The sequence below is a fragment of the Amblyraja radiata genome, chromosome 21 (assembly GCF_010909765.2).
Source record: "Amblyraja radiata isolate CabotCenter1 chromosome 21, sAmbRad1.1.pri, whole genome shotgun sequence".
In the NCBI taxonomy this organism is placed as follows: Eukaryota; Metazoa; Chordata; class Chondrichthyes; order Rajiformes; family Rajidae; genus Amblyraja; species Amblyraja radiata.
Genome location: NC_045976.1, coordinates 28,069,075 through 28,083,941, shown reverse-complemented (window position 1 = coordinate 28,083,941; position 14,867 = coordinate 28,069,075). Strand labels below are relative to the sequence as shown.

The following is a 14,867-nucleotide window of genomic DNA, read 5'->3' as shown; positions in this document are numbered from 1 at the left end:
ATATATATTGAAGCTATGGAGCCAATCATACAGTTGTAAAGAGTTAGAGTCGTACAACACAGAAACAGGCCTTTAGCCTACCATGATTGTACCGACCATCAAAGTACCTCTCTATGCTAATTAAATTTAACATTTGGCCAAAGCCTTCTATGCCTTGACAATTCAATTGCGCATCGAGATACTTTTGAAATGTAGTGAGAGTCTCTGTCTCCACCACTCACTAAGGCAGTGCATTATAGATTCCAACTACACATCAGGTGAAAAAAGTTATCTTTCAGGTGGGCTGTAAACTCCTTACTGTAAACCTATGCCCTGTAGTTTTAGATATCTCTGCTGTGGGGAAAAGCTTCTTACCATCTACCCCATCGTTGTATCTCATACTTTTGCATATCTCTTCTGCTGCAAAAGAAAATAACCAAATGGACTTAGTCTTCATCTGTGGCAACGATCTGGTGAATCTCCTCAACACCCTCTCCAGTGCAATTGCGTCCTTTCTATTTGTAGTGACAGATATTACATTGTCTTAAGGATTTAGTCCTTGATAGTTACTGAGGACCGAGGATCAGAAGGTAATTAATATGCACCCACGAGCTCTCCACATGTCATTCAATGTCGTCTAAAGATAAATCTTCCAAAAACAGTCTCTTGATTAATAGTTTATTTATTGTAGCAGTACAAACAGTAAGATAATTCATACTAGCTTCTTGTATAAGTACATTTCAATCATATTCGTGGTCATGCTCGTGCATGGTCAAAAACTATGTATCTTCCCCGATCTTCTTCAAACTAAACTAAACTTCTTGGGAGTCTGCGCCAGAATCCCAGCCGCAAACACACCTCAGACTACATATAAATCCCACGCACATAATTACAGGCAGATAAAATTTAAAGGTAACTGGTTATGGTTATAACATAGGTACACAAAATTGCTGGGGAAACTCAGCGGGTGCAGCAACATCTATGGAGCGAAGGAAATAGGCGACGTTTCGGGCCGAAACCCTTCTTCAGACGGTTATAACATGTTGAGTTAAGCTAAATGGCTACTACACTATTGTTAGCCAACCAATTGTGGCCTAACCAATAGTTTACTAAGTAGTGCCACAACTTCCCTATTCTTGCATTCTATGCCCTGGCCAATGAAGGATAGTTTTCCTATGACTTCTTGACCGTTTTTATTTGTACTGCTACCTCAGGGATACTCTGACATGTGCACCAAGATCTCTCTGTTCCTCAGTACTCCATTAGCTCCCACCATTCATTGTTTATTTCCTATGCTTTTTAATGCCTCCACAGTACGTCATCCTGCACGTAGCAAGATTAAATTGCTTTGCTCATCTTACTAACTAATCAACTCCTCATGATCGACAATTCTACTGAACAATCCTTCATCATCACCCTTTGCCTTTTCCAACCATGGCAACTTTGGATCCAATTTGTCAACTTGCCCTGGATCACATGAGCTCGTATCTTTTGGACCAGGTTCATCAAAGTCGAGGGAGACCATATCATCACCACTCCCCTCATCAATACTCTCTGTAATCTCTTCAAAATTCAATCAGTATTATACATCACAAATATGGGTTCTCTGCGGTGACCATCAAGCACCCATTTACATTATTTATATTTTTATTCTCCATTGGTTATCAACTTCTCACTAGATTGTCCCATTCACCTGCACACTAGGAGCAATTACAGTGGTCGATTAACCTAGTAAATCACACATTTTTAGGGTGTGGGAGGAAACCAAACCACCCATAGGAAACCCATTCAGTCACAATGAGAACGCACAAACTCCACACAAAACGGCACTGGAGGTTAGGGTCAAACCTGTCTGGATTATTGCTATGAAAATGCTTTGGGATTTTCCCTAATCTAGTCCACCAGTGATAGTGTTAGAGGCACCACAGTGCCTCCCTTTGTCCTTTTGGTTTATTTATTATTACTATTTTTAATGACCTAGACTTCATAGATTTCTGAAGAGCCTCTTCTGTTTTGTGTGTTCTGCAATATGATGCCCTTTTCATCTTTATCCTGACCTCAATATCCTTTGACATCCAGAGTTCATTTGGACCTGACATTTGTACCTTTTACCCTTATGTGCAGACTTTGGTCCTGAATTTTGTGTGACTCCCGCATGTGCAATGTAGACCTATCTCAAGGTTAGCGCTCCCGGTATACTTTAATAATGCATTATGATATTGAAATCTCACTTTTATAATGCACTATGATATTGAAATCTCACTCCCCCACTGCCCCCTCAAAATGCAGGGCCTTCGTTTGTATAACTTCTTTGAAATTAACAAACTTATAGCCTCTATCTCCAACATGCTTTGCCAATGAACCACAACCATTTGTTTATACACATCCTGGAAGTTTCAGTACTGCCCCATTTCTAGTAGGACTATATACACACAGGCTCAATGGCTCTCTTGTATACACTTTAGAAATTTTGATAATTTTGATAATTCTGTGCTGTGGTATTATCAACATTTGTTGATAATTCTGTCTTTCCATTTGAATGCTGTGAACCTGTGTTAAAGAAAATGGCATATGCCTTTAGAAATAATGTTCACATTTATGTTGGTGTTGTTAATTGCATGTTTTTTTTATTGAAGTTCACCTCAAAGTTACAACTCATCCTATTTGAAACTCTTAAAATAATCTCATAGCTAGAAATAAGACCACTGAAAGAGTTTTTACATTTGCATACTTGCTTTCACACATAGTGTGGAGCATATTTGTTGAGTTACATTTGTTTTTTGTGTAGCATTTTTGTTCACTCATGGGATGTAGTCATCTTTGGCAAGGCAAGAACTTATTGCTAATATCCTGCCCTTGAATAGGCCCCATAAAATATTTCATAAATATTCATTGGAGTTAGGAGCAAGGAGTTCCTACTGCAGTATTGTGTGCAATTTTGGTCTCCTAATTTGAGAAAGGATATTATTGCTATTGAGGGAGTGCAGCATAGGTTCACCAGGTTAATTCCCGGGATGGCGGGACCGACATATGATGAAAGAATTGGTCGACTGGGCTAATATTCACTGGAATTTAGAAGGGTGAGAAGGAATCTTATAAAAACATATAAAATTCTTAAAGGATTGGACAGGCTAGATGCAGGAAAAATGTTCCTGATGTTGGGGGAGTCCAGAACCAGCATCACAGTTTAAGAATAAGGAGTAGGCCATTTAGGACTGAGATGAGCAAAAACCTCTTCACCCAGAGAGTTGTGAAACTGTGGAATTCCCTGCCACAGAAGACAGTGGAGGCTAATTCACTGGATGTTTTCAAGAGAGAGTTAGATTTGGCTCTTAGGGCTAAAGGAATCGAGCGATAATTAAGTTTGAATTGGATTTTTCCCTCTGTTGGTTGGTATACTGTCTGCATACCTAATTTGGAAGTGACACCTATCAGTGCAGTCAGTGGATGTAGTAATTGTCAGGAGGCTTGCTCTTGCCTGATGCTGCGTAACATGGTAGTGCACAAGATGTGGTCCGTGGTATTCTGTTGTCGAGGAGGAATTACAGTTGTGCAGGTTGATTCAATAGCCTGACAGTTGTAGGAATGCAGCTCTTGCCAAACTTGCTGCTGTGCCAGATTGTAGCAAGTAGAGGCATGGCCTGGTTGGTGGGATCCTTGATGATCAATGAACCTTCGTGAGGCAATGCTTCCTGTAGATGCTTTTGATGGTATATAGCTACGCCCTCTGTTATTTGAAATATTCACACTGGGAAAATTATTCTGTCTATTTTAAGTATACTCTAATAATTTTATCAACTTCTATTAGGTGTCCCCTCAGCCACTGAGAACAATGAAATTTGTCCAAATTCTCCAAATAGCAATATCCTCTAATCCAGGAGCATTCTGGTAAACCTCTCTGCACCTTACTGCATTACTGCAACTTTCTTTACACTGGCATCAGCCAATCTTCCCTGTCCCGCCTGCAACTGGTCCAAAACGCCGCAGCGAGACTCCTGAAGGGCACCCGAAAAACGGACATCACCCCGATCCTGGCCTCTCCACTGGCTCCCTGTGCGGTTCTGTATACATTTCATGTCCCTCCTCTATGTCTACAAAGCCCTCAATGGGCTTGCCCCCTCCTACATTAAAAGTCTTCTCACCCACCACTCCACCTCCAGGTCCCTCAGATCGGCTGACTTGGGGCTGCTGAATATCCCGCGGTCTAGGCATAAGCTTAGGGGCGACCGCGCCTTTGCGGTTGCAGCCCCTAGACTGTGGAACAGCATCCCCCTTCCCATCAGAACTGCCCCCTCCATCGACTCCTTTAAGTCAAGACTAAAATCTTATCTATACTCCCAAGCCTTTCCTGACGTCCACTGAGCGAGGGTTATATGTATATATGTATGTAGTTTGTTTATACTATTCTTATAACAAATGTAAAGCACTTTGGCCAACAAGAGTTGTTTTTTAAATGTGCTATATAAATAAATGTGAGTTGACTTGACTTGACCCTCTCAAAAACCTCCATAATGTTCATGTAATGGGATGACCAAAACTGCACATTATGTTCCACATGCCGGCAAACCAAAGTTATTTTCTGTTAATGAAGATATTTGGTGGGGGGATCACCCAGTGAGGCTATATGGGTAGAACAGAAACAAGAAAGGAATTATTACTTTGATGGGGCTATTATAGGCCCCTCCAATCGTTAGCAGTTAATTAAGTACTAGATAGGAGAGGTTGGTGGGAGGTTTTAACGTTCCTAACATTGACTGGGTAATCCAAAGCTGTGACTTCTATCCATTAATTGAAAAAAATAAACCTCAACATTTCAGAGGGACACCCAAGACAGGAACATCATGATTTAGTGAACTACAATGGCAGCAGCTGTGCACCCTGCGAGCGAGTTGCCAGAATGGTTATATGATTTATGTTGTACAGTAAACAGAATTCAGTTCAGCTGATGCCAAAGGAAAACATTGCAATTATTCTGATGACTTCAAGCCTGTTCACAAATTTAAATCTGTCACTGTTTGAAAGCAATGACAACTTTATTTTGTATACTTCCTTAAACAGTGTCCCATATTATATGGAAGTGAGACTAATGATGTTTAACAAATATCATAACATTAATACTGGAACTTGATCAGCAAACTGGGCCTCATGTCATATCTGATTGTGATTATTTAATTTGTGATGACATTTGCTAGGGTAGATATTGAGATGGTATTTTTACTCAAGGTGAATGCAAAAATATAATTATAAAGTGGTCACAAGGGGAGAAGGCAGGAGAATGGGGTTACGAGGTAGAGATAGATCAGCCATGATTGAATAGCGGAGTAGACTTGATGGGCCGAAAGGCCTAATTCTTCTATTCCTTATGATTAATAACCATTTACACGTAGCATTAGTCTATTTTCAGCCCACTGATTCCGCCTGACCTGTGGATTATTTCCAACATTTTCTGTTTATGTTCCAGATGTCTAGTATTTGCCTTTTATAAGTAGGGAATTTATAATTATAATCTGGCATGAACTTAATTATGTTAAGAAATTCCAGATAATCATAACAAGCTCCTACCTAATTAAGGAAATTGCTCAGGCACAAGCTGTCCATTTTTTTGTGCATCCAAAAAAAAGCTTAACAAAAACATATGACAAGAATATAAGATCTAGGCAAATTTGCAAAACCACAGAATATACTGGAACGAGATTAGCCTTTCACTTTGATAGCTCTGTAGTAGTGTGCGCTCTAAACAGGCCTCTTGTTCCAGAGGATATCACCCCTCCATATCTTTCTCTTTCATTTCTTCAGCTTCTCTTCAAAGCATCAGAGCTCTTTACCTCAACACTCCACGTGGTGTTATGTGCTGCATCCTAACCATTGAGAAAAGCAGTTTCTGAGAATTTACTTCATTGATTTATTAATGGCCCAGAGCTCACCCAGGTTAAGCTATCACTAAATCAATTTAAGCATAATTCTAAAGACTTTTGTCAGATGCCTTCATTTTGAAATAAAGAGGCTAAGATGATTTAATTTTCCATGTACTAATTGTACATCCAAGTCTGTTTTCATCTTCAAAAAACTTCTTGTATTTTTTCCTCAGGTTATCTTTCCGATGGTGAAATCTTTAGACAATTAATATAATTCTGAACATCGGACTTTTATTACTCACTATGCATATTGCACTACATATATTCAACTGCCTCATTATTTTGTTTCTGGTTAATTTCATGAATTATATCCTTTTCTCCATAACCATAGATGGAGCTGACACTTGCAAGAAAGGAGGAGCAAATATTGGAAAAGGATCTCATCCTGGAACAGGTGGATCGCCTCGCTGAAAGAACCAATGTTAAAGCAATGAATGGCAAACAAGACACACTGGCCTTGGCTAAGAAGGTAAAATATTTTTCACCATTGAATCTTAATCAGAGAAACAAAGTATTTCAAATTATTGATTTGCAATATTTATAGTTATGGTGAACATTTGAAATCATCTATACTATTTAAGAATTGTCCATCATTTTAATATTGTAAATGCTTTGATTGTGATTTCTGTTTATTGAAAACATTGATTTTTTATTAAGACTTTTCTTGCAGATGGCATCCTGCATTGTCTTCTTAAAATGCATGTCCCCTCCTCCTTCCTAAGTTCACCTATTTTAATCACAGTTTGAACCCCACCCTACTGCCTTTCCAAACCTTTACCACCTCCCCTGAATCACTATCCCAGATCCAATTATTTTTCTCACAGCCCATTCTACTCCCACACCAGAACATAATCACCAGATATTTCTCCACCATATTCCACTTCTGACCCCCCTCACTACCAAACCTCTGGTTCTGTTCATACTGCTCCATCCCAGAACTCTCTCCCTCATCTGCCTGTACCCATACGAGATCCATCGCCTACTGCCAGCTCAAACATTTCTTCCTCATTAACTTTGTTGTTGCTGTTGTAATATACAAGCCAAATTTGACAAGCCATAAAAACAGCTATGAGATAGGGACCAGTTGATCCGTTTTTAGCCTCTGGTTGCAGGATAAATATTGGCTAAAATTGTCCCGCCCTTCATGGAATTAATGGCAAAAGATCTTTTATGTTGCACTATAAAAGAGCATTTAAATGCTGCAAGGACAGTTTACTTGGCAGTGGACCACACCCTTGGTATTCTGCCCATTTTTGAAAATGGACATGGATAGCCTTATTTACAAATAATTAAGGTCAATGTAGCCTGAACCTTTACTGGAACACTGAAATAAAACAAAAAAAATGTTGGATCATCTGCTACATTGTACCATATGCCAATTAGCTCTTGACCATTATGATCAATGAAGTGATCACGGTATTTTGGGCTAGGAGAAACTACATTGTTTTCATGTATCTAAAGACAGAGCAAAGTAGGATCAGAACTAGGGTACAAATATATGGCAGGCAACCCAAGACAGCACAAATTGTGATCATTATCTTAGGTACACAAAATTGCTGGAGAAACTCAGCGGGTGCAGCAGCATCTATGGAGCGAAGGAAATAGGCGACGTTTCGGGCCGAAACCCTTCTTCAGACTGACCTTTGTCCCCCTCCGCCCCCATCTCAATGAGTTCCGCGCCCACCATGACTTGGAGCGCTTCTACCGTCGTCTCCGCCTCACAGCGCACTTCCATGGGAAGGAGTCCTCGCCCCCCAATGATGACCCCTTTTCCCGTCTCCAACGCACCCCCTCCTCGTGGAACCCCTCTCATAAAGTCCCGGCTCTGGAACTCTTTATCCAGAACTGCCGCCGCGACGTCAACCGCCTCAACTTCTCCACTCCCCTGTCTCACTCTAATCTTTCCCCCTCTGAACGCACTTACACCCTCTGTGATCATTATCTTGCCTGTTTCCTATTACCAAATACCGTTATCCACTGTAAAAAGATTGCACTCCCTCATAATATTACAATTTGCAACCACAACCATTCCATTGACCAGTCTACGTCCAGTATACGAACAAGTCTTGTCTATTTCATCCCAAGTTCACCATTTGTCCTGTCTTAGCCTATAATTTGTCATTGCCTTCCATCACAGTGAGGAATGTGGTATCCACGGTGGTAGATGTTTATGTGGTTGTGTGTCCTGTTGCTTTTCACTTAGTATGACTGTATGGTAACTCAAATTTCACTGTACCTTAATTAGTACATGTGACAATGAACTGACCTTGAAACCTTGAACCACTGATTACACAACATGGAAAAAACTGTGTATAAGCAAGAGCTCTTTGTAATAAAAACAAAAATGCAGGAAAATAATTAATATGACAGAGCTGCCTGGCCATTGTACCCAGCATTTGTTTGTTTTATTTCAGCGTTCCAGTAGTTGATTCTCTTCAGTAACAAGGTCAAATTATTGCTCATCTAATGCTGGAACTTTCATCCAGTACATTCAAGTTTTGCCTCAAGGGCAGAAGCTTCCCTCTTAACAAGTCTTCCTGGACTCTAATTAATAAATGCACTGCCATTCAGATTCCTCACACTTTAAACTGCCTACTACAGGCAGAAAACTAAGCACCACCCACATAATAATTCTGGTTCCAGAGAGTTTAATTTTTTTATTTTATTATGATAAATGAATGTATTGGAGGGTTTCCCATGTGAATTAAAATCAAAATCTGCAGGTGAATGATGTTCAAGGAAAGATGAAGGACATTACACGGAAGATGATGGCTGTAGTCTCAGAGCTGTCAATGCAACAGGCCAATGCCATGCAACTCCAACATAACGTCAGGGATAAGCAGCAATTCCTGGAGTCGTGTCATCTACGAATGGAGCAGGGAATGGCACCCAGTGAGGAGTTTGAAACCGAATGGCTGAAAATGTTGGATAAAGAAAACAGACAGATGATGGAGATTAAGATGAAATACAAGGTACAAATCCAACTGACTACCAAGTCTGTAAACAATGGTCACAAGAACACTAAAGATTGTAAATAGATTTCTGTGCGTCACTGAAACCTAATTAGGTTCTGACATCTAACACCTCAAACTTAAATATAGTTCATGACAGTTTAAAAAAAATACAATTCTAGCCTTTATTTAAATACTCAGTAATAGCTTTGGAGCTGCTTTGGAAATAAAAGCAGCTTGAATCAGTCTTAAGAGTCAGATTAAGCAAGAACATTCAGGAAACCATTAGGTTGGGCCAAACTCCTTGTGTCACATCTGGGAAAGAGAAAACCAAAATTGTCTTAAATTGCAGAGAAGGAATGGATAGTTCATTATCATATCTGTCAGGGTAAAGCTAGAGTGTGTTCAAATTGTGATCTAGTCCCACTTTGTTCTGGTCTTCCCAGTATTTTCTGTTGGAGTTTGATTTCCAGTATCTTAATTTTTTTTTTTTTTATAGCACATGGCAGACCCTTTTCTGGAATATAATTCTAATTAATAACTCCGATAACTTCTATTTTGTAATGCACTACTGCAATAGTAATTCACTTTGTAATGCTATGTTTCAATATAGAAACATTGTTATGTAGCACCAACCACAGTGAACATGTGTGTATCAATCCGTATTGAGCAATTTGCCTAACAACTACCCAATTTTGTTCCTAAATTAGGAAGCTGAAGAGGAGGAGAGACACTTATTGCCCGATGGAGTATATACAGCAGCTGAGCCAAGGCCAAATGCATATATCCCGGATTGCGAGTCTGGACTACCTATTCCACGTCCTTATGGGAAAATGGTTCCTTTTAAACCCAGTGAACCTAGCGCACATATGCGACATTATAGAAAACCAGTCACTAAACCAATTGAAATATAATGTTAAGTGTACCCAAAGCCATATTAATGCATTTTAACAGTAACAAAGTCTACCACAAGCCAGCACATTAGTGCTGTTTAAGCATTTATGTTTTGAACGGTTTTAGATAAATAACTATAAATGCTTTTTAGGTTAACATGTCTAAATGAGTTTGATTAAAGTTTTAGCAGACTGAAATCAGTTTAATATATTATAATATTCTTTAATAAATACAAAACTGAAAGTGTTGCAATTGCGCAAGATGCCAACAGCCAAAAAACAGATTATTGTGCCAACATGTATATCATCACTGTGGTATCTGGTATAAGTACTGTGCAATGTTTTGAAGAACTAATAATGAATAGAATATGTATCTCATTTCCGTGCTAAATAAACAATTACATTCTTGACAATTTGCTATTTTAGGGAGTTGTTTTAAAAAAAATCAAATTAGCATATTTTCTAATTAGTATTTATAAAATCAAAAAATAATAGAATTTACAATCTTCAATATTTTTTTATCAGCCCCATTTCATTAAAAATATCAGTGAAATGTGCAGGAAGAAATCAGCCTTTGGAAATACCAAATAATTGAAGAGAAACACAAATAAATTTCTGAACAGATGGTGGGAAGGTTATCCTGATGAAAATAAGAAAATGATAGAAACACTCAGAGTGCCAGGCATCGGTGGAAAGTGAAACAGAGTTAATGTTTCATATCAAAAACCTGTCTTCATCACAACTAGGAATGAGAAAACACTAGTTTTAAGTTGCAATGAAAGTGGGGGAGTATCTCTGATACAGTAATGATCGGGTTGCTTAAATTGCAGATTATCCAGTTAATTAAACCAGTTAAATGAGTGGGAATACAAATAAAACTCAAAAAATGTACAAAGGTCAGGCTTTTAATGGGTAGATATCAGAATTCAACTGACACAGGCCTGTTCTGATACAGACCAGGAAAAGAATGCAGAAAGTTGTGACCACTGTCCAGTCCATCATCGGCTCTGACCTTCCCACCATCGAGGGGATCTATCGCAGTCACTGCCTCAAAAAGGCTGCCAACATCATCAAGGGCCCACACCATCCTGGCCACACACTCATCTCTCTGCTACCATCAGGTAGAAGGTACAGGAGCCTGAAATCTAGTAATCCAGGTTCAGGAACAGCTTCTTCCCCACAGCCATCAGGCTATTAAAATCACCAACAAACAGACTCTGAACTATAACAGCCTATTGCACTTTATCTGTTTATTTATATGTATATATATACACATGGTATATGCTATATAGACACACTGAACTGTTCTGTATTTATGCTTACAATATTCTGTTGTGCTGCAGCAAGCAAGCATTTCATTGTCCTATCTGGGACAAATGACAATAAATTCTCTTGACTTGACTTGAGACAGAGACTTAGAATAGAATAGAATAGAATAGAATAGAATAGTTTCTTTATTGTCATTGTAACATGAACCATGTACAACGAAATTGTAAAATGTCAGCCAGTCAGTGCACCATTCAAACATTTCTAAAAGCTAACGATACATACAAGGTAAAATATTTAAAAAGATAAACAACTAAAATAAATATCATAAAAATAGCACGCATAAACACCCAGCCCTACATCCTTCTGTCGATTTCACAGTCTCTTAGTATGTATCGCCCCTGCGTTCCTTGGCGGCTACATTTAGTGCCTTTATAGCAGTGGGGTAAAAACTGTTTTTAAGTCTGTTTGTCCTTGTCCTTGTAGATCTGTACCGTCTGCCTGACGGTAACAGTTCAAACAGGGAGTGTCCGGGGTGGGAAATGTCCTTTATAATACTCTGGGATTTTTTGATGCAGCGGGAACTGTGTAAGTCCTCCAAGGTAAGGAGAGGGCATCCGACAATCCTCTGGGCGTTGTCAATGGCCCTCTGGAGCGCTTTCCTCTGAGCCGCTGTGCAGCTGGTGTACCATACGCATACACAGTATGTTAGGAGGCTCTCAATGGAGCACCGATAAAAGGACAGCAGCAGTCTCTGAGTGATGTTATTCTTCCTGAGCACCCTCAGGAAGTGCAGTCTCTGCTGGACCTTTTTCAGCAGCGCAGAGGTGTTCACGCTCCACGTCAGGTCCTCCTCAATATGGATTCCCAGGAAGCGGAAATCCGCCACCCTCTCCACACAGTCCCCTCTGATAATTAATGGTACCATGTCCGTTTTATTCTTCCTGAAGTCTATTATTATCTCCTTGGTCTTTAAGGTGTTAAGGAGCAGGTTATTTTCTCCACAGAGCTTCTCAGCTGCTCCACCTCATCCCGGTAGGCGTACTCGTCCCCCCCGGAGATGAGTCCCACCACCGTAGTGTCATCCGCAAATTTGACAATGGTGTTGCTGTGGTGGGCGGGGATGCAGTCGTGTGTAGATGGTGTAGAGCAGGGGGCTCAGCACGCAGCCCTGTGGAGAGCCGGTACTGAGGCTGAGGGCCGTGGATGTGTGATGGCCCACTCTGACTCTCTGGCTGTGACCCGACAGGAAGCTATTTATCCACATGCAGGTGGAGTGTGGAAGTCCCAAGTCCCCCAGTTTGTCCACCAGTTTGTGGGGAAGGATGGTATTAAAGGCAGAGCTGTAGTCCACAAAGAGCATCCGCACGTAGCTCCCCCGCTGCTCCAGGTGGGACAGTGCAGCATGGAGAGCTGTGGCTACAGCGTCCTCTGTAGATCTATTCGCTCTGTACGCAAACTGGTGGGGGTCACTGCTTCGGGGCAGGAGTGATGTGATGTGACCCCGGACCAGTTTTTCAAAACACTTCATCACCACTGGTGTGAGTGCGACTGGCCGGTAGTCGTTGAGGCTGGAAATGTGGGGTTTTTTGGGCAAGGGGACTATGGTTGCGGACTTCAGACAGGGTGGAACAGTGGACTGGGCCAGAGACTGGTTGAAAATCCTCGTACAGACTCCAGCCAGCTGGTCAGCGCAGTCCTTCAGCACGCGTCCAGAGACGCCGTCGGGTCCAGTTGCCTTCCTTGGATTGATGGCCCGCAGCTTCAATTCTTCTTTACAAACATGCCCCACCTGCCAATCTGTGGCCTCTGGCATTGTACTAAACAGGCCCAACATTAGCAAGAAGAGCAGCACTTCAACTTCCTTTGGGGGACACAGTAGCCTTTGGGACTCAATATCAATTCTAATACTTCAGGTAACTTGCATTTTCTTTGCATCCATCAAAACTGATCATTTCTGCTAGAAGCCAATTCTGTTTTTTCTTCATCAGAGCCTGGCCTGCTGGGACTACATCCCTGATTTAGTATCTTTTCACATTCTTGTTTGGTAGTCTCACTCACTAACTGCCTCATCTTATGGGTTTTATTCACTTTATTTATCTTAACTGCCCCCATTAACCAATTAACCAGAGGAGCTCCACAATGAATCAGCAGTGCCTGACCCAAAAAGCTTGCGATACTCAATGTGTTCTATCTATTGCTTACACAGCCCATCTTCTCTGTAACTTAAACCTATCTTGTTTTATCTTTACAAGTTCTGACAAAGAATCTGACCTGAAATGTTAACTCTTTTTCCACAAAAGCTGTCTGACCTGCTTGTATTTTTCCAGAATTTTCTGATTTTATTTCACACTTCTAGCATCTGCAATATTTTGATTTTCATTATCCTAATAAATTGACTTGAGCACCAATTAATTGCATTCACATTAGCACCAATGACAATAAATGAACCAGGATGCTAACTACAAACACATAATTTTAATGAACTCAGAAGCATCCCACGTTCAATACCTGGAAATGGTCAATGTTCGTCTCTCACTTAAGAGCGTACACAAAAAGACATAAAGAGAGAGAAACATCTATCTTCTCAGAGTCTCTTGAATAGGAGGATGACTTATGCCCTTACAGTTCTGCATGTTCTGAGATGATGAGGCAGGTGAGTACATTGTTTGGAATGTATAGTCTTATTTGTACTTCATGCTGGTACATGAAGTAGTTATTCCTTAAAGATAAGCAAGCTGACATAATGTAGAGCCATTTAATCTCCCAATCATATGTCACATTAACCCACACTTTCAAAAACAGTGTCAATAATAGAAACTGTCAATGAAGACAAAATTACGACTTCCTTATGGGAAATTCTACCCACGATAACCGCATCTGAATTAGTCATAGAATCAGCAATTATTTGGAAATAACAATGCATATTTCTTGGGATCTGTCTTTACTAGTTACCCTGGTTCAAACCAAGAATAAGTTTTCATGTAGTTGCCAACATATATTGCAGAAGTGGAAGGAGCAAACTATATTTGATTGTTCCTAGGTTACAAATGTTCACGCATAAAATATTTTGTCCTTCCATCCTTCAAGTTCCAAGCTTCATCTAATATGTGCCATACTGCACTCTCTACTAAATCGAAGTAAACATACATCAGTAATGTTTCAGAGAATTATGACATAAAAATGCAACCTTTCAGCCCACCTTGTCCAGTCCAACCATTAAGCCCATCTATTTTAACTGCATTTGCCTGCACTATTCCCTATCCCTCCAAGCTGTTCCTCCCCATAAAACATTGTGTTTACACCCTGCTTCACTACCCCCTCTGGCACTTCATTCCAGATATTCACCAACCTGAATGAAAGATGTATCCCTCAGATCTCCTTTAAATCTCGCACTTTAAAGGCGACTAGTTCTAGACTCCCCTGCGTTGGGAAAATGCTCCATCTATAATCCTCATCGTTGTTATAAATAAATAGTAAATCAATATATGCTGCAAAGTATTTGATTAACCTATGTTCCTGTAATATGTTTGGTATGACATCTACAAATAAATACTCTAAGAACCGGCTTTATCCTAGAAAGCAGAACACCATCATCATCAATTTAAAAAGTGGGTCTTTATGTAAAACTGGTTTGAGGTTAAATTTTATGCATAAATTATTTAGTTCTTGACTTCATGTTCGGTTAGACAAGTAAAATCCTTTGGGTATTTTTAAACCTGAATGTCTATTGAAGGGTCAGCTGCCCACAGGTCGGCAGGTGTTTCTCAGAACACAGAAGAAACAAAATGCTTTTGTAGCACTGTTTCAGGTTCTCAAATATGTTTCACAAATTTGATTAGCTACAAGACAGGACGCAAGTT

General features: G+C 40.1%; 1 protein-coding gene across 1 annotated transcript in view; it reads left to right on the top strand.

The window, feature by feature from the left end:
* ccdc146 (coiled-coil domain containing 146) overlaps positions 1 to 10,151 on the top strand; it is a 104,387-nt gene extending 94,236 nt beyond the window's left edge. Inside the window, exons 17-19 of the mRNA XM_033039860.1 lie at positions 6,226 to 6,363; positions 8,618 to 8,866; positions 9,556 to 10,151. Coding sequence (XP_032895751.1) covers positions 6,226 to 6,363; positions 8,618 to 8,866; positions 9,556 to 9,759 — 591 coding nt within the window. The 3' untranslated portion in view covers positions 9,760 to 10,151. The remainder of the gene's footprint in view (positions 1 to 6,225; positions 6,364 to 8,617; positions 8,867 to 9,555) is intronic.
* Positions 10,152 to 14,867: the final 4,716 nt, after the last annotated feature.